General features: G+C 52.5%; 1 protein-coding gene across 1 annotated transcript; it reads right to left on the bottom strand.

Moving 5' to 3' along the window:
- Positions 1–6,334: 6,334 nt before the first annotated feature.
- On the bottom strand, positions 6,335–17,801 carry LOC122939538 (ALS2 C-terminal-like protein; the record flags this gene model as incomplete). Its single annotated transcript, XM_044295604.1, has 6 exons — positions 6,335–7,995; positions 8,137–8,233; positions 11,672–11,821; positions 12,249–12,310; positions 13,039–13,092; positions 17,757–17,801. Coding segments are annotated over 6 exons (456 nt in total), but the record flags the coding sequence as incomplete, so codon positions are not given.
- Positions 17,802–20,237: the final 2,436 nt, after the last annotated feature.

Here is a 20,237-nt window from a genome sequence, read left to right as displayed (position 1 = left end):
CCTCCGGCGGCCATGTTAGTACACCCAGAGATGGCTCCTGCTCCTCTCCTCACATCACTGAGGGCCACAGGCGCTTCCCTCACCATCTCCAGAGCCCCAAACACTGGGAGCGGCCAGCACAGCCGTATCTAAGCCTCTCATGTGAGATACAGCCTGCTGAGCCTGGATCACAGCTTCTCTTGTGTGATACTGTCTGCTGAGCTGTGTATCTAATCCTATCCTGTGTGATACTGTCTGCTGAGCTGTGTATCTAATCCTATCCCGTGTGATACTGTCTGCTGAGCTGTGTATCTAATCCTATCCTGTGTGATACTGTCTGCTGAGCTGTGTATCTAATCCTCTCCCGTGTGATACTGTCTGCTGAGCCGTGTATCTAATCCTATCCTGTGTGATACTGTCTGCTGAGCTGTGCATCTAATCCTATCCCGTGTGATACTGTCTGCTGAGCTGTGTATCTAATCCTATCCTGTGTGATACTGCTGCTGAGCTGTGTATCTAATCCTATCCCGTGTGATACTGTCTGCTGAGCTGTGTATCTAATCCTATCCCGTGTGATACTGTCTGCTGAGCTGTGTATCTAATCCTATCCCGTGTGATACAGTCTGCTGAGCCGTGTATCTAATCCTATCCCGTGTGATACAGTCTGCTGAGCCGTGTATCTAATCCTATCCTGTGTGATACTGTCTGCTGAGCCGTGTATCTAATCCTATCCTGTGTGATACTGTCTGCTGAGCTGTGTATCTAATCCTATCCTGTGTGATACTGTCTGCTGAGCTGTGTATCTAATCCTATCCCGTGTGATACTGTCTGCTGAGCTGTGTATCTAATCCTATCCCGTGTGATACTGTCTGCTGAGCTGTGTATCTAATCCTCTCCCGTGTGATACTGCCTGCTGAGCCGTGTATCTAATCCTATCCTGTGTGATACTGTCTGCTGAGCTGTGTATCTAATCCTGTCCTGTGTGATACTGTTTGCTGAGCTGTGTATCTAATCCTATCCTGTGTGATACTGTCTGCTGAGCTGTGTATCTAATCCTATCCTGTGTGATACTGCCTGCTGAGCTGTGTATCTAATCCTATCCTGTGTGATACTGTCTGCTGAGCTGTGTATCTAATCCTATCCTGTGTGATACTGTCTGCTGAGCTGTGTATCTAATCCTATCCTGTGTGATACTGACTGCTGAGCTGTGTATCTAATCCTATCCTGTGTGATACTGACTGCTGAGCTGTGTATCTAATCCTATCCTGTGTGATACTGCCTGCTGAGCTGTGTATCTAATCCTATCCTGTGTGATACTGCCTGCTGAGCTGTGTATCTAATCCTCTCCTGTGTGATACTGTCTGCTGAGCTGTGTATCTAATCCTATCCTGTGTGATACTGTCTGCTGAGCTGTGTATCTAATCCTATCCTGTGTGATACTGCCTGCTGAGCTGTGTATCTAATCCTATCCTGTGTGATACCGCCTGCTGAGCTGTGTATCTAATCCTCTCCTGTGTGATACCGTCTGCTGAGCTGTGTATCTAATCCTATCCTGTGTAATACTGTCTGCTGAGCTGTGTATCTAATCCTATCATGTGTGATACTGTCTGCTGAGCTGTGTATCTAATCCTATCCTGTGTGATACTGTCTGCTGAGCTGTGTATCTAATCCTGTCCTGTGTGATACAGTCTCCTGAGCTGTGTATCTAATCCTATCCTGTGTGATACTGTCTGCTGAGCTGTGTATCTAATCCTATCCTGTGTGATACAGTCTGCTGAGCTGTGTATCTAATCCTATCCTGTGTGATACAGTCTGCTGAGCTGTGTATCTAATCCTATCCCGTGTGATACCGCCTGCTGAGCTGTGTATCTAATCCTATCCTGTGTGATACTGTCTGCTGAGCTGTGTATCTAATCCTGTCCTGTGTGATACTGTCTGCTGAGCTGTGTATCTAATCCTATCCTGTGTGATACTGTCTGCTGAGCTGTGTATCTAATCCTATCCTGTGTGATACTGTCCTGCTGAGCTGTGTATCTAATCCTATCCTGTGTGATACTTGACTGCTGAGCTGTGTATCTAATCCTGTCCTGTGTGATACTGTCTGCTGAGCTGTGTATCTAATCCTATCCTGTGTGATACTGTCTGCTGAGCTGTGTATCTAATCCTATCCTGTGTGATACTGTCTGCTGAGCTGTGTATCTAATCCTATCCTGTGTGATACTGTCTGCTGAGCTGTGTATCTAATCCTATCCTGTGTGATACTGACTGCTGAGCTGTGTATCTATCCTGTCCTGCGTGATACTGTCTGCTGAGCTGTGTATCTAATCCTCTCCTGTGTGATACTGACTGCTGAGCTGTGTATCTAATCCTATCCTGTGTGATACTGTCTGCTGAGCTGTGTATCTAATCCTATCCTGTGTGATACTGTCTGCTGAGCTGTGTATCTAATCCTATAGGGTGTGATACTGTCTGCTGAGCTGTGTATCTAATCCTACCCTGTGTGATACTGTCTGCTGAGCTGTGTATCTAATTCAGCGTGTGTATCTAATCCTATAGGGTGTGATACTGTCTGCTGAGCTGTGTATCTAATCCTATAGGGTGTGATACTGTCTGCTGAGCTGTGTATCTAATCCTATAGGGTGTGATACTGTCTGCTGAGCTGTGTATCTAATCCTATAGGGTGTGATACTGTCTGCTGAGCTGTGTATCTAATCCTATAGGGTGTGATACTGTCTGCTGAGCTGTGTATCTAATCCTATAGGGTGTGATACTGTCTGCTGAGCTGTGTATCTAATCCTATAGGGTGTGATACAGCTCTGGGGCGTAAGACTCCATATTGTGTTGAGAGAAGCCACATTAACGCTGTAAACGGCAGTTGTCGGAGACCACCCAGCTTTCTGCGGCCCCTGAGTTGTCGGTCCACGTCCGGCGCCGAGTTCCGTCCTGGGGTCTCTACCGGAAAAGAACTGATCAGTTTTATCCTAATGCACACTGAATGAAGAGCTTTGACTGATCAGGACGGGGATGATACCGCAGCGTGCTAGGGTTTTATCTCTGTCCAAAAAAACAGAACACTTGCCGGATCCGTCCTGACTCGCACAGACCGAAAAAGGTGAAAAACAAATGACGGATCCATTTTGCCGGATGACACCGGAAAGACAGACCCCGCGTTTCGATGCTTTTTTCTGATTGATCAGTCCTACAAATGCCAGCAGTTTGCGTACATTTTGCCGGAATCCTTTGCCGCAAGTGGGAAAGTAGCCTCAACCTCTTAGGCCTCATGCACACGACCGGATGTATTTTGCGGAACGGAAATAAAGAAACGGAATGCACATGGAGTACCTTCCGTTTTTTTTTTGCAGACCCATTAAAATGAATGGTCCCTTATATGGTCCGCAAAAAAACCAGAACAGACACGGAAAGAAAATACGTTCATATGCATGAGCCCTTAGACACAGCAATCTAAGGGGTTAATCCAGCAGCATCGGAGTGTTCTGTGGCGGATACAGCAGCGGCCCGACTGCTCCGTGCGGACCAAGGAGCTCCTGTACCCGCTCCATCAGATCACGTATGTACGGCATGCTACCTGCCCCCTACATGTATGTACTCTGTGCTCCCTGCCCCCTACATGTATGTACTCTGTGCTCCCTGCCCCCTACATGTATGTACTCCGTGCCCCCTACATGTATGTACTCCGTGCCCCCTACATGTATGTACTCCGTGCCCCCTACATGTATGTACTCCGTGCCCCCTACATGTATGTACTCCGTGCCCCCTACATGTATGTACTCCGTGCCCCCTACATGTATGTACTCCGTGCCCCCTACATGTATGTACTCTGTGTTCTCTGACCCCTACATGTATGTACTTCATGCTCCCTACATGTATGTACTCCGTGCCCCCTACATGTCTGTACTCCGTGCCCCCTACATGTATGTACTCCGTGCCCCCTACATGTATGTACTCTGTGTTCTCTGACCCCTACATGTATGTACTCCGTGCCCCCTACATGTATGTACTGTGTTCTCTGCCCTCTACATGTATGTACTCCGTGTTCTCTGCCCCTACATGTCTGTACTCCGTGTTCTCTGCCCCTACATGTCTGTACTCCGTGTTCTCTGCCCTCTACATGTATGTACTCCGTGCTCCCTGCCCCTACATGTCTGTACTCCGTGCCCCCTACATGTCTGTACTCCGTGCCCCCTACATGTCTGTACTCCGTGCCCCCTACATGTATGTACTCCGTGCCCCCTACATGTATGTACTCTGTGTTCTCTGACCCCTACATGTATGTACTCCGTGCCCCCTACATGTATGTACTGTGTTCTCTGCCCTCTACATGTATGTACTCCGTGTTCTCTGCCCCTACATGTCTGTACTCCGTGTTCTCTGCCCCTACATGTCTGTACTCCGTGTTCTCTGCCCCTACATGTCTGTACTCCGTGTTCTCTGCCCTCTACATGTCTGTACTCCGTGCTCCCTACATGTCTGTGCTCCCTACATGTCTGTGCTCCCTACATGTATGTACTCCGTGTTCTCTGCCCTGTACATGTATGTACTCCGTGTTCTCTGCCCTCTACATGTATGTACTCTGTGTTCTCTGCCCTCTACATGTATGTACTCCGTGTGCTCTGCCCTCTACATGTATGTACTCCGTGTGCTCTGCCCTCTACATGTATGTACTCCGTGTGCTCTGCCCTCTACATGTATGTACTCCGTGTGCTCTGCCCTCTACATGTATGTACTCCGTGTTCTCTGCCCCTACATGTCTGTACTCCGTGTTCTCTGCCCCTACATGTCTGTACTCCGTGCTCCCTGCCCCTACATGTCTGTACTCCGTGCTCCCTACATGTCTGTGCTCCCTACATGTATGTACTCCGTGTTCTCTGCCCTGTACATGTATGTACTCCGTGTGCTCTGCCCTCTACATGTATGTACTCCGTGTGCTCTGCCCTCTACATGTATGTACTCCGTGTGCTCTGCCCTCTACATGTATGTACTCCGTGTGCTCTGCCCTCTACATGTATGTACTCCGTGTGCTCTGCCCTCTACATGTATGTACTCCGTGTGCTCTGCCCTCTACATGTATGTACTCCGTGTGCTCTGCCCTCTACATGTATGTACTCCGTGTTCTCTGCCCTCTACATGTATGTACTCCGTGTTCTCTGCCCTGTACATGTATGTACTCCGTGTTCTCTGCCCTCTACATGTATGTACTCCGTGTTCTCTGCCCTGTACATGTCTGTACTCCGTGTTCTCTGCCCCTACATGTCTGTACTCCGTGCTCCCTGCCCCTACATGTCTGTACTCCCTACATGTCTGTGCTCCCTACATGTATGTACTCCGTGTTCTCTGCCCTGTACATGTATGTACTCCGTGTTCTCTGCCCTGTACATGTATGTACTCCGTGTTCTCTGCCCTCTACATGTATGTACTCAGTGTTCTCTGCCCTGTACATGTATGTACTCCGTGTTCTCTGCCCTGTACATGTCTGTACTCCGTGTTCTCTGCCCTGTACATGTCTGTACTCCATGTTCTCTGCCCTGTACATGTATGTACTCCGTGTTCTCTGCCCTGTACATGTATGTACTCCATGTTCTCTGCCCTGTACATGTATGTACTCCATGTTCTCTGCCCTGTACATGTATGTACTCCATGTTCTCTGCCCTGTACATGTATGTACTCCATGTTCTCTGCCCTGTACATGTATGTACTCCATGTTCTCTGCCCTGTACATGTATGACACACGTCTTTTGGGTGAAGAGGGAAGCCTCCTGGAGACGTTCTCATGGAGATGGCGTCATCCTGATCCTCAGTCAGTTATACCGCGTCTTATACTCCAGTCACATCCAGATCTGTAGTCACAGCACTGTACACATCCTGAGCTGTATTACATTGTGTAATGATCTGTGCAGACTCTGAACCAGCAGGGGGCAGCAGAGAGGTCCGTAACCTGAGTGCTAGCAGGAAGGCAGCAGAACTGTGAGTGCAGCTCTGGATGTGACTGGAGGATGATGACTGCACCCCGCCCCCTTCGTCTGAATCACTTTTGTTGTGTTCTGTGCCCATGTGACTCTGCCTGTGTCGGCAGCAGAACGCGGACTATTAGATACGCCGTATACAGCAGCCGCCACCTGTGTGAATCCGCTGCTCAAACGATCTGGTGCTGATCTTCAATGACATCTTGTCTTATATACTCCACTCACATCCAAAGCTGCATTCACACTTCTGACTTACCACAGAGAGGTGCATTGTGGGAGATCACATGAGCGCTGCGCATATCTTCTAATGTGACGGAGGTGCGCCGCGGCGACCGGCAGGATTCTGAAAGACGGACACCCCATGACCCGCCGAGAACCAGTGAGGAGCTTTAATGTAAAAATTGCCATTTTTACAATTTAACCCTTTGCATGCTGCCCTAAAGCATTAAATGCTATTCTATATTGGATGAAAGGTTCCCCGTAGGGATGAGCGAATTTAATGTTATGAAGTTCGTTCACGCTTCGTTTGGTGGTAAAAGCAGAATTGCGTTATGGATTCCGTTACCGCGGACCAGGACGCAGTTCTATGACGGAATGTATAACGGAATGCATTAGAGGCAGGAGAGGACTTAGAAGTCTATGGGCTGGCAGGGGAGTCCTCTAAAGCCATTCCGTCATAGAATTGCGTTATGTTCCGCGGTAACGGAATCCATTGCGCAATTCTGCTTTTACCACCAAACGAAGCATAAACGAATTTCAAAATATGAAGTTCGCTCATCTCTAGTTCCCTGTAGTGTGAACATCCCCCGATCCGACTTACACACTATGCGGTATAAATATAATAATCTACTGAATAAATTATTTCTCTCGATCCTCTATGCGCCTCTTAAAGGGGCCCTCACACCATCTGCGCTCCACAATGTTCCCGTGACCGGACCTGCACAGAACAGATGACGTCACCAGGAAAAAAAAAAGTGGATTTGGCTGCAAGGGCTGCGCTGCCCCTTTAAATGAGGCCGATTGCAGCAAAAGTGTTTGAATCTTGTTTTTTTTTTGTTTTTTTGCAATAATCGTGAATGCATAATAAATCGTCCAACACAGTGACACGATATATCAGCAGCTGTAGTGACGTCGTAGGGTTAATATCTTGTCTGTCCTTGTGTTTCTATGCGCTTTCTTCTTCAATTACAGTTCTGCTCCTGACCAGCAGGTGGTGATATCAGTCCGTCCTGTTGATTTCATTGAATATATATATATAATTTTTCTAATCTGTCATTGGGTTAACATTATTTTCATTTTAAATAGATAGAAAAGTCCAATTTTTAAAAAAATAATTTAGCTCCAGTCCCTCTCCTGGCCAGCAGGTGGTGCTGCAGATCTCCGATTTAGCTCCAGTTCTGTTTCCGGCCAGCAGGTGGTGCTGCAGATCTCTGATTTAGCTCCAGTTCTGTTTCCGGACAGCAGGTGGTACTGCAGATTTCTGATTTTGCTCCAGTTCTGTTTCCGGCCAGCAGGTGGTGCTGCAGATCTCTGATTTAGCTCCAGTTCTGTTTCCGGCCAGCAGGTGGTGCTGCAGATCTCTGATTTTGCTCCAGTGCTGTTGCCGGCCAGCAGGTGGTGCTGCAGATCTCTGATTTTGCTCCAGTTCTGTTTCCGGCCAGCAGGTGGCGCTGCAGATCTCTGATTTAGCTCCAGTTCTGTTGCCGGCCAGCAGGTGGCGCTGCTGATCCCTTCCTTTCCGTCCTCTCGGGGACTATTTCTGGGCAGGACTGGTATGTACACTGTTCGGTTTCCTTATGTGCAAGCGTTTTATCTATGAAAGGAATATATGAACTGATTTATCTGTGTGTCAGATGAAGAAGGAATATCCAGATAAGGCGTGTCCTCCTGGAGCGGTGGGAGGAGTCCATTAATAGTGTGGGCGGAGAAAGCTTCTGCTCCGCCTTTTCCATAGACTCGTCCGGTTTTAGGTCGTGAATCTTGTGCATCATTTGAAAAGCCGAACCTCGTCTTTCTGAATGTGCTCGTAACAAGACTGCGGAGGGAAACAAAGTGCAAATGATGCGTCTGCTTCTAAGTTGTCACAGCCCCGCCCCCTGCTAATGACGTCACTGATACCGCTACGCTGCCCCTCTGGGGTCTCTTGTGGCAGTGCTCAGGGAGCTTCATTACTTACCTCCACAGCGGTCAGCAGGAAGTCATTTATTCCTCCCCGGTTACTGGGATCCATCAGATCTTGTATAAAGTGGATCTCTGCTCCCAAGTGCTGAATCCTGGAGAAGGGAAAGTCACAGAAATCAGGGCGTGGACTTCTGTCATGTGACCATTCTAAGCCAATCACAACTACTTGGTCTCCCCTCTATGTGGTGCACCTCTGTGGCACGCCCTGCGGATATCTGATAAACAGGCGTAACTACTCCAGCGGCCGACCATGCGACTGCTGTGGGGCCCAGTCTCAGTTGGGATCATCTCCTCTTCTCCTGGAGGTGAAAACTTGGTCTAAAGGAACATCTTTTAGCAAATGAGGCAGTGGAAAAACGGCCCAAGGGTCATTGAAAAGGGTCTAGGCGGTAACCCTTCTGTCTTGTGTGGGGGGCCCGGTTTGATCCTTGCTAATAAATGTCAGTGTAATGTGGAGCCGGGGCCCCGGACGCTGCGTCTTCTGAGTGCACAGTATGTACGGCTCTTACTCTGCCCGGGACGCCACTTGTCTCCTCTCTATGTGGCGCCTCTAGCTGCAGACCTCTGTGTAATGTGGAGCCGGGGCCCCGGAGTGGACAGTATGTACGGCTCTTACTCTGCCCGGGACGCCACTTGTCTCCTCTCTATGTGGCGCCTCTAGCTGCAGACCTCTGTGTAATGTGGAGCCGGGGCCCCGGAGTGGACAGTATGTACGGCTCTTACTCTGCCCGGGACGCCACTTGTCTCCTCTCTATGTGGCGCCTCTAGCTGCAGACCTCTGTGTAATGTGGAGCCGGGGCCCCGGAGTGGACAGTATGTACGGCTCTTACTCTGCCCGGGACGCCACGTGTCTCCCCTCTATGTGGGGCCTCTAGCTGCAGACCTCAGTGTAACGTGGAGCCGGGGCCCCGGAGTGGACAGTATGTACGGCTCTTACTCTGCCCGGGACGCCACGTGTCTCCCCTCTATGTGGGGCCTCTAACTGCAGACCTCAGTGTAATGTGGAGCCGGGGCCCCGGAGTGGACAGTATGTACGGCCCTTACTCTGCCCGGGACGCCACTTGTCTCCCCTCTATGTGGCGCCTCTAGCTGCAGACCTCTGTGTAATGTGGAGCCGGGGCCCCGGAGTGGACAGTATGCACGGCTCGTACCCCGCCCGAGACGCCATGTGTCTCCCCTCTATGTGGCGTCTCTAGCTGCAGACCTCTGTGTAACGTGGAGCCGGGGCCCCGGAGTGGACAGTATGTACGGCTCTTACTCTGCCCGGGACGCCACGTGTCTCCCCTCTATGTGGCGCCTCTAGCTGCAGACCTCTGTGTAACGTGGAGCCGGGGCCCCGGAGTGGACAGTATGTACGGCTCTTACTCTGCCCGGGACGCCACGTGTCTCCCCTCTATGTGGCGCCTCTAGCTGCAGACCTCAGTGTAACGTGGAGCCGGGGCCCCGGAGTGGACAGTATGTACGGCTCTTACTCTGCCCGGGACGCCACGTGTCTCCCCTCTATGTGGCGCCTCTAGCTGCAGACCTCAGTGTAACGTGGAGCCGGGGCCCCGGAGTGGTCAGTATGCACGGCTCTTACTCTGCCCGGGACGCCACGTGTCTCCCCTCTATGTGGCGCCTCTAGCTGCAGACCTCTGTGTAACGTGGAGCCGGGGCCCCAGAGTGGACAGTATGTACGGCTCTTACTCTGCCCGGGACGCCATGTGTCTCCCCTCTATGTGGGGCCTCTAGCTGCAGACCTCTGTGTAACGTGGAGCCGGGGCCCCGGAGTGGACAGTATGTACGGCTCTTACTCTGCCCGGGACGCCACGTGTCTCCCCTCTATGTGGCGCCTCTAGCTGCAGACCTCTGTGTAACGTGGAGCCGGGGCCCCAGAGTGGACAGTATGTACGGCTCTTACTCTGCCCGGGACGCCATGTGTCTCCCCTCTATGTGGGGCCTCTAGCTGCAGACCTCTGTGTAACGTGGAGCCGGGGCTCCGGAGTGGACAGTATGTACGGCTTTTACTCTGCCCGGGACGCAACGTGTCTCCCCTCTATGTGGCGCCTCTAGCTGCAGACCTCAGTGTAACGTGGAGCCGGGGCCCCGGAGTGGACAGTATGCACGGCTCATACCCCGCCTGGGACGCCACGTGTCTCCCCTCTATGTGGGGCCTCTAACTGCAGACCTCTGTGTAATGTGGAGCCGGGGCCCCGGAGTGGACAGTATGTACGGCTCTTACTCTGCCTGGGATGCCACGTGTCTCCCCTCTATGTGGGGCCTCTAGCTGCAGACCTCTGTGTAACGTGGAGCCGGGGCCCCGGAGTGGACAGTATGCACGGCTCGTACCCCGCCCGAGACACCACGTGTCTCCCCTCTATGTGGCGCCTCTAGCTGCAGACCTCAGTGTAACGCGGAGCCGAGGCCCCGGAGTGGACAGTATGCACGGCTCTTACTCTGCCTGGGACGCCACGTGTCTCCCCTCTATGTGGGGCCTCTAGCTGCAGACCTCAGTGTAACGTGGAGCCGGGGCCCCGGAGTGGACAATATGTACGGCCTCTAGCTGCAGACCTCTGTGTAACGTGGAGCCGGGGCCCCGGAGTGGACAGTATGTACGGCTCTTACTCTGCCCGGGACGCCACGTGTCTCCCCTCTATGTGGGGCCTCTAGCTGCAGACCTCAGTGTAACATGGAGCCGGGGCCCCGGAGTGGACAGTATGCATGGCTCTTACTCTGCCCGGGACGCCACGTGTCTCCCCTCTATGTGGGGCCTCTAACTGCAGACCTCTGTGTAACGTGGAGCCGGGGCCCCGGAGTGGACAGTATGCACGGCTCTTACTCTGCCCGGGACGCCACGTGTCTCCCCTCTATGTGGCGCCTCTAGCTGCAGACCTCAGTGTAACGTGGAGCCGGGGCCCCGGAGTGGACAGTATGCACGGCTCTTACTCTGCCCGGGACGCCACGTGTCTCCCCTCTATGTGGGGCCTCTAGCTGCAGACATCAGTGTAACGTGGAGCCGGGGCCCCGGAGTGGACAGTATGCACGGCTCTTACTCTGCCCGGGACGCCACGTGTCTCCCCTCTATGTGGCGCCTCTAGCTGCAGACCTCTGTGTAACGTGGAGCCGGGGCCCCGGAGTGGACAGTATGTACGGCTCTTACTCTGCCCGGGACGCCACGTCAGACCTCTGTGTAACGTGGAGCCGGGGCCCCGGAGTGGACAGTATGTACGGCTCTTACTCTGCCCGGGACGCCACGTGTCTCCCCTCTATGTGGCGCCTCTAGCTGCAGACCTCTGTGTAACGTGGAGCCGGGGCCCCGGAGTGGACAGTATGCACGGCTCGTACCCCGCCCGAGACGCCACGTGTCTCCCCTCTATGTGGCGCCTCTAGCTGCAGACCCCTGTGTAACGTGGAGCCGGGGCCCCGGAGTGGACAGTATGCACGGCTCGTACCCCGCCCGAGACGCCACGTGTCTCCCCTCTATGTGGCGCCTCTAGCTGCAGACCTCTGTGTAACGTAGCCCCGGAGTGGACAGTATGCACGGCTCGTACCCCGCCCGAGACACCACGTATATCAGCAGCGGCAGCAGGTCGTCCATGGGCAGCTTGTAGTCTTTCCTCAGCACCTGGGACACCGTCTTCTCGATCTCCTGATACGTCTTCAGGATGATCCCCAGCTTCTCCTTCGGGTCAACCGTCGAGCTGAGAGACAGGAAGAGAGCGTTAGAGTCGCATCTAAAGGAAGGGATCGGGTCCTCTACATCGGGCTCCGTGGTCGGGGTGGCGGCTGTTCGTGCGGCGACACCGGGTGGTCCGGCCGAGAGTCGTTTGTATCTGACCATCAGAATCTGCCCCTTTTATCATCTACTGCACGAAGCTAATTCAAGGGGGAAATACTATATTAAAGGGGCGTGCCACAAAAGTGATCCTGGAGGTTACACCCCCGCACCGGCCGGGGCGCAGATACTCGATGTCACAGCAAGGTGACACAGACAGAGTTGGGGGAGTTGTCAGGAGGCGGCCCCTGTCAGTCCATACTGCTTCCCCTCCTCCACACAGGATCTGCAGCCTACCCGCAGCGTCTACTGCTTGGATGAACCCCAAGTTTGCTGTGGCCCCCGGGACTTACATGATTTTCTGCAGACACTCGATTGCAGACTGGAAACACTTGTGTCTCACGATGGAATATCTCTAGAAACAGAAGAGGAGAACTTTACCTTCAGCACAGCAGAACCGCTTTATAAGCCTGCCTTACATCATGTGCTATACTCCTGTCACATCCAGAGCTGCAATCACTTCTTATGTGCTTTACTCCAGTCACATCCAGAGCTGCAATCACAGTTCTGCTTTTACATAATCTCTTATACTCCAGTCACATCCAGAGCTGCATTCACTATTCTCTTATGTGCTATACTCCAGCCACATCCAGAGCTGCAATCACAATTCTGCTTTTACATAATCTCATACTCCAGTCACATCCAGAGCTGCATTCACTATTCTCTTATGTGCTATACTCCAGTCACGTCCAAAGCTGTATTCACAATTCTGCCTTATATTCCAGTCATATCCACAGCTGTATTCCCTATTATGCTGTAACATCACGTCTTATACTTCAGTCACATCCAAAGCTGCAGTCCATTTTGAAATATATATATATTCTCTTGTTGAATCTTATATAACAAAAAAAATAACGCTTTAGAAGTGACTGGAGGATCGCATGGTGACGCAGATGAGTGAAACAGGTTTGCAGCTTTGGATGTAACTGGAGCATGAGATGAAGCTCGGTCAGCGCCTTCATACTGGGGAGACCACAGGGAGCAGGAGATGGGGAGAAGCCATTACATCAGGTGAATTCGCGGGTCATATAAAAGTAAGTGCCCCCTCGTCAGGTGACCCGGGGTCGGTACACTACGTCTCACCTTTCTCCTCGGGTAGGGTGTGGGGTGTGCTGGACTCCTGGTCAGCGGCAGAGCCTGGGGTGGGGAGAACCAGGAGGGGGCAATTGTTTTTTCCAATAACTTTATGAGGCAAATGGCAACGTGCTGGAATCCAAGCGGGGGGCTCATGCTGTGATGTCGGGGGCACTCCCATAAACAAGGGGGTGAGTACCAGGGATGCAGCACATGCAGGAGCCTCTGGGGATGGAGGAGCCACCAGTGAGTGATGGGCACCTGCTCTGGGGTCCCTTCTATCGGGCACCACAGAGCTAGAGACCGTGGCCGGAGGCGAATGGGACAAAGAGGAGCCCAATGGGGCCACTATCCTCATGTGGTCTCTGCAGTCCCTGTACCATACACTGGCACTGTCTACTCCTATGCATTTAGTGGGATTGGTCTGGGGTCTGATTGGGTTTAGGTATCTGGTCTGCGGGTCTGATTGAGCTTAGGTGTCGGGTCTGGGGGTCTGATTGAGCTTAGGTGTCTGGTCTGGGGTCTGATTGAGCTTAGGTGTCTGGTCTGGGGGTCTGATTGAGCTTAGGTGTCTGGTCTGGGGGTCTGATTGAGCTTAGGGGTCTGATTGGGTTTAGGTGTCTGGTCTGGGGTCTGAGCTTAGGGGTCTGATTGGGTTTAGGCGTCTGGTCTGGGGCTCTGATTGAGCGTAGGCGTCTAGTCTGGGGGTCTGATTGAGAGTAGGCGTCTGGTCTGGGGGTCTGATTGAGAGTAGGCGTCTGGTCTGGGGGTCTGATTGAGCGTAGGCGTCTGGTCTGGGGGTCTGATTGAGCGTAGGCGTCTGGTCTGGGGGTCTGATTGAGCGTAGGCGTCTGGTCTGGGGGTCTGATTGAGCGTAGGCGTCTGGTCTGGGGGTCTGATTGAGCGTAGGCGTCTGGTCTGGGGGTCTGATTGAGCGTAGGCGTCTGGTCTGGGGGTCTGATTGAGCGTAGGCGTCTGGTCTGGGGGTCTGATTGAGCGTAGGCGTCTGGTCTGGGGGTCTGATTGAGCGTAGGCGTCTGGTCTGGGGGTCTGATTGAGCGTAGGCGTCTGGTCTGGGGGTCTGATTGAGCGTAGGCGTCTGGTCTGGGGGTCTGATTGAGCGTAGGCGTCTGGTCTGGGGGTCTGATTGAGCGTAGGCGTCTGGTCTGGGGGTCTGATTGAGCGTAGGCGTCTGGTCTGGGGGTCTGATTGAGCGTAGGCGTCTGGTCTGGGGGTCTGATTGAGCGTAGGCGTCTGGTCTGGGGGTCTGATTGAGCGTAGGCGTCTGGTCTGGGGGTCTGATTGAGCGTAGGCGTCTGGTCTGGGGGTCTGATTGAGCGTAGGCGTCTGGTCTGGGGGTCTGATTGAGCGTAGGCGTCTGGTCTGGGGGTCTGATTGAGGGTAGGCGTCTGGTCTGGGGGTCTGATTGAGGGTAGGCGTCTGGTCTGGGGGTCTGATTGAGCGTAGGCGTCTGGTCTGGGGGTCTGATTGAGCGTAGGCGTCTGGTCTGGGGGTCTGATTGAGGGTAGGCGTCTGGTCTGGGGGTCTGATTGAGGGTAGGCGTCTGGTCTGGGGGTCTGATTGAGGGTAGGCGTCTGGTCTGGGGGACTGATTGAGCGTAGGCGTCTGGTCTGGGGGTCTGAGCGTAGGCGTCTGGTCTGGGGGTCTGATTGGGCGTAGGCGTCTGGTCTGGGGTCTGATTGAGCGTAGGTGTCTGGTCTGGGGGTCTGATTGAGCGTAGGTGTCTGGTCTGGGGTTCTGATTGAGCGTAGGCGTCTGGTCTGGGGGTCTGATTGAGCGTAGGCGTCTGGTCTGGGGGACTGATTGAGCGTAGGCGTCTGGTCTGGGGGACCGATTGAGCGTAGGCGTCTGGTCTGGGGGACCGATTGAGCGTAGGCGTCTGGTCTGGGGGACCGATTGAGCGTAGGCGTCTGGTCTGGGGGACCGATTGAGCGTAGGCGTCTGGTCTGGGGGACCGATTGAGCGTAGGCGTCTGGTCTGGGGGACCGATTGAGCGTAGGCGTCTGGTCTGGGGGACCGATTGAGCGTAGGCGTCTGGTCTGGGGGACCGATTGAGCGTAGGCGTCTGGTCTGGGGGACCGATTGAGCGTAGGCGTCTGGTCTGGGGGACCGATTGAGCGTAGGCGTCTGGTCTGGGGGACCGATTGAGCGTAGGCGTCTGGTCTGGGGGACCGATTGAGCGTAGGCGTCTGGTCTGGGGGACCGATTGAGCGTAGGCGTCTGGTCTGGGGGACCGATTGAGCGTAGGCGTCTGGTCTGGGGGACCGATTGAGCGTAGGCGTCTGGTCTGGGGGACCGATTGAGCGTAGGCGTCTGGTCTGGGGGACCGATTGAGCGTAGGCGTCTGGTCTGGGGGACCGATTGAGCGTAGGCGTCTGGTCTGGGGGTCCGATTGAGCGTAGGCGTCTGGTCTGGGGGTCCGATTGAGCGTAGGCGTCTGGTCTGGGGGTCTGATTGAGGGTAGGCGTCTGGTCTGGGGGTCTGATAGAGCGTAGGCGTCTGGTCTGGGGGTCTGATTGAGCGTAGGCGTCTGGTCTGGGGGTCTGATTGAGGGTAGGCGTCTGGTCTGGGGGTCTGATTGAGGGTAGGCGTCTGGTCTGGGGGTCTGATTGAGCGTAGGCGTCTGGTCTGCGGGTCTGATTGAGCGTAGGCGTCTGGTCTGGGGGTCTGATTGAGCTTAGGCGTCTGGTCTGGGGGTCTGATTGAGCGTAGGCGTCTGGTCTGGGGGTCTGATTGAGCTTAGGCGTCTGGTCTGGGGGTCTGATTGAGCTTAGGTGTCTGGTCTGGGGGTCTGATTGAGCTTAGGTGTCTGGTCTGGGGGTCTGATTGAGCTTAGGTGTCTGGTCTGGGGGTCTGATTGAGCTTAGGTGTCTGGTCTGGGGGTCTGATTGAGCGTAGGTGTCTGGTCTGGGGGTCTGATTGAGGGTAGGTGTCTGGTCTGGGGGTCTGATAATTTAGGGGTCCGGTGGCTGATAATTTTAGGAGTGTGGTCAGGTGTCTGATTCATTGCAGTGGTCTGGCATCTGATTATTTTAGGAATATGGTTTGGGGTCTAAATAAGATTAGGGTTAGGCCTCGTTCACATCACCGCTAGGCTTTCCGTTATATTTGTAATCCGTTCAAAATAACGGAAAGTAAATAAATAACGGAAAGCATATTTTCTTTTTAACGGACTGATGAAACAAATCCATTAAAAAACGGACACAATGCATCCGTTCGCTTTCCGGTTATGTTCCGTTATTCATTGTTTTTAAATTGATCCTTTTTTTTTAATTTCATTTGAGCATGCTCAGAAAACAAAAAATGGAACAGAAAAACGGATCCCATACAAAGCAATCAGTCACTAATTGACTTTACAGCAAAACAAAACGTATCCGTCACTAATCCGTTATTTTAGACGGGAGCAGAAGTCCTGCATGTAGGATTTTTTTTTTCGTCTAAAATAACGTGACGCTGACGGAAAGGAGCCAAACGGAGTGTAACTGACACTTTATCACCTCCATAGAGGATCCATTTATTTGCGTTTTATTGATCCTCTGAACGGATGAATAGAGCGGAAATCCAGACGGTGATGTGAACGAGCCCTAAGGCGTTTTAGGTTTCCTTCAGGAATTGTCCATATCTCCATTTGTGGATCTGGTAGGCTGTTCCGGCACAGCACTGCCGGACCCTCTACTTCACCGCCGCTGGGGTCCACCAGTGCTTAGGCTGATTTGACCAGAAGAAAACGTTTTATGTCCAGCTGAAACCCGGCATTTTTTATGGAAATCGGCCCAATCAGTGCTGGACCCCACTGCAGTCAATGGGGATCCAGCGGTGAAGGAGGATCCGACAGACCGCTCTGTGCCGGTGTTCTGCCAAATCTCTATACCTTGCCAAAAGTCTATACCGGAAGCGACGCGGCCGCACCGGAAGTGACGAGATCGCCAAGGAATCAGCAGGAGGAGGGTGTGCGCTGCGCAAGCGCACATCCACCGGCTTAGCAAAGAATGATTGCAGCGCCGCGATAGAAGTACTTCGTACACAGCGCGTGCACACTTTGCAGTGCAAAATGTTATATCAGATCTCCCTACCCCTGAGTGCGCAGGCGCCCACAAATCATCCGTTCCATTTCATCTTTACCGCAGAGCTGAGTGCTGGATACCGAGCTCACTGATGATTTGTGGGCGCCTGCGCACTCAGGGGTAGCGAGATCTGATATAACATCTCTATACCCCTAAGTGCGCACGCGCTGTGTACGAAGTACTTCTATCGCGGCGCTGCAATAATTCTTTGCTAAGCCGGTGGATGTGCGCTTGCGCAGGGCCGCGCACACCCTCCTCCAGCTGATTCCTTGGCGTACTCGTCACTGCCGGTATAGAGATTTGGCAGAACACCGGAACCACATACAGAGATGTGAACGAGGCCTCAGCAAGTCACTGAGGCTGGAGAAGTCTATCTCTGCATCCAGTACTGGGGGGCACAACCTTACATCCTTGCTGCAGTTTACAGGGGAAGGTGGAGCCCAAGACTTGTGCAGAGCATCTCAGTAAGTGCGACAAACTGCAGAGAGGCTGCCGTACACCAGAAACCTGCACACAACCGTCCCATGAACCCCAAAAATCCACACCGTTTGTATCATGCGGCTCAAGCTAAAAGTCAAGAGAACATGCAGGGCGTTCCATCACTGTCCACAAGTAGGAGGAGCCTGTGACGCCTTCTCATACCTGATTGGCTGTCAGCTTAATATCCTTCAGGGGCCACAGCTGCCTAAAGGGAAGAACAAACCGAAATGTATAATAGTAACTGAATACAGTCTATTGCCCCCTGTTATCAGCCATTTCAGGGGAGAGGATGACTGTAGGACAGGAGAATACAGTCTATTGCCCCCTGTTATCAGCCATTTCAGGGCAGAGGATGACTGTAGGACAGGAGAATACAGTCTATTGCCCCCTGTTATCAGCCATTTCAGGGGGGAGGATGACTGTAGGACAGGAGAATACAGTCTATTGCCCCCTGTTATCAGCCATTTCAGGGGAGAGGATGACTGTAGGACAGGAGAATACAGTCTATTGCTCCCTGTTATCAGCCATTTCAGGGGAGAGGATGACTGTAGGACAGGAGAATACAGTCTATTGCCCCCTGTTATCAGCCATTTCAGGGCAGAGGATGACTGTAGGACAGGAGAATACAGTCTATTGCCCCCTGTTATCAGCCATTTCAGGGGGAGGATGACTGTAGGACAGGAGAATACAGTCTATTGCCCCCTGTTATCAGCCATTTCAGGGGAGAGGATGACTGTAGGACAGGAGAATACAGTCTATTGCTCCCTGTTATCAGCCATTTCAGGGGAGAGGATGACTGTAGGACAGGAGAATACAGTCTATTGCTCCCTGTTATCAGCATTTCAGGGGTGAGGATGACTGTAGGACAGGAGAATACAGTCTATTGCCCCTGTTATCAGCCATTTCAGGGGAGAGGATGACTGTAGGACAGGAGAATACAGTCTATTGCCCCCTGTTATCAGCCATTTCAGGGAGAGGATGACTGTAGGACAGGAGGAATACAGTCTATTGCTCCCTGTTATCAGCCATTTCAGGGCAGAGGATGACTGTAGGACAGGAGAATACAGTCTATTGCCCCCTGTTATCAGCCATTTCAGGGGAGAGGATGACTGTAGGACAGGAGAATACAGTCTATTGCTCCCTGTTATCAGCCATTTCAGGGGAGAGGATGACTGTAGGACAGGAGAATACAGTCTATTGCTCCCTGTTATCAGCCATTTCAGGGGGAGGATGACTGTAGGACAGGAGAATACAGTCTATTGCTCCCTGTTATCAGCCATTTCAGGGGGAGAGGATGACTGTAGGACAGGAGAATACAGTCTATTGCTCCCTGTTATCAGCCATTTCAGGGGAGAGGATGACTGTAGGACAGGAGAATACAGTCTATTGCTCCCTGTTATCAGCCATTTCAGGGGAGAGGATGACTGTAGGACAGGAGAATACAGTCTATTGCCCCCTGTTATCAGCCATTTCAGGGGAGAGGATGACTGTAGGACAGGAGAATACAGTCTATTGCCCCTGTTATCAGCCATTTCAGGGGAGAGGATGACTGTAGGACAGGAGAATACAGTCTATTGCCCCTGTTATCAGCCATTTCAGGGGAGAGGATGACTGTAGGACAGGAGAATACAGTCTATTGCCCCTGTTATCAGCCATTTCAGGGGAGAGGATGACTGTAGGACAGGAGAATACAGTCTATTGCCCCCTGTTATCAGCCATTTCAGGGGAGAGGATGACTGTAGGACAGGAGAATACAGTCTATTGCCCCCTGTTATCAGCCATTTCAGGGGAGAGGATGACTGTAGGACAGGAGAATACAGTCTATTGCCCCCTGTTATCAGCCATTTCAGGGGAGAGGATGACTGTAGGACAGGAGAATACAGTCTATTGCCCCTGTTATCAGCCATTTCAGGGGAGAGGATGACTGTAGGACAGGAGAATACAGTCTATTGCCCCTGTTATCAGCCATTTCAGGGGAGAGGATGACTGTAGGACAGGAGAATACAGTCTATTGCCCCCTGTTATCAGCCATTTCAGGGGAGAGGATGACTGTAGGACAGGAGAATACAGTCTATTGCCCCCTGTTATCAGCCATTTCAGGGGAGAGGATGACTGTAGGACAGGAGAATACAGTCTATTGCCCCCTGTTATCAGCCATTTCAGGGGAGAGGATGACTGTAGGACAGGAGAATACAGTCTATTGCCCCCTGTTATCAGCCATTTCAGGGGAGAGGATGACTGTAGGACAGGAGAATACAGTCTATTGCCCCTGTTATCAGCCATTTCAGGGGAGAGGATGACTGTAGGACAGGAGAATACAGTCTATTGCCCCCTGTTATCAGCCATTTCAGGGGAGAGGATGACTGTAGGACAGGAGAATACAGTCTATTGCCCCTGTTATCAGCCATTTCAGGGGAGAGGATGACTGTAGGACAGGAGAATACAGTCTATTGCCCCCTGTTATCAGCCATTTCAGGGGAGAGGATGACTGTAGGACAGGAGAATACAGTCTATTGCTCCCTGTTATCAGCCATTTCAGGGGAGAGGATGACTGTAGGACAGGAGAATACAGTCTATTGCCCCCTGTTATCAGCCATTTCAGGGGAGAGGATGACTGTAGGACAGGAGAATACAGTCTATTGC

This window comes from Bufo gargarizans, chromosome 5 (assembly GCF_014858855.1).
Source record: "Bufo gargarizans isolate SCDJY-AF-19 chromosome 5, ASM1485885v1, whole genome shotgun sequence".
Lineage (NCBI taxonomy): Eukaryota > Metazoa > Chordata > Amphibia > Anura > Bufonidae > Bufo > Bufo gargarizans.
This window is presented reverse-complemented; position numbering and strand designations above follow the sequence as displayed.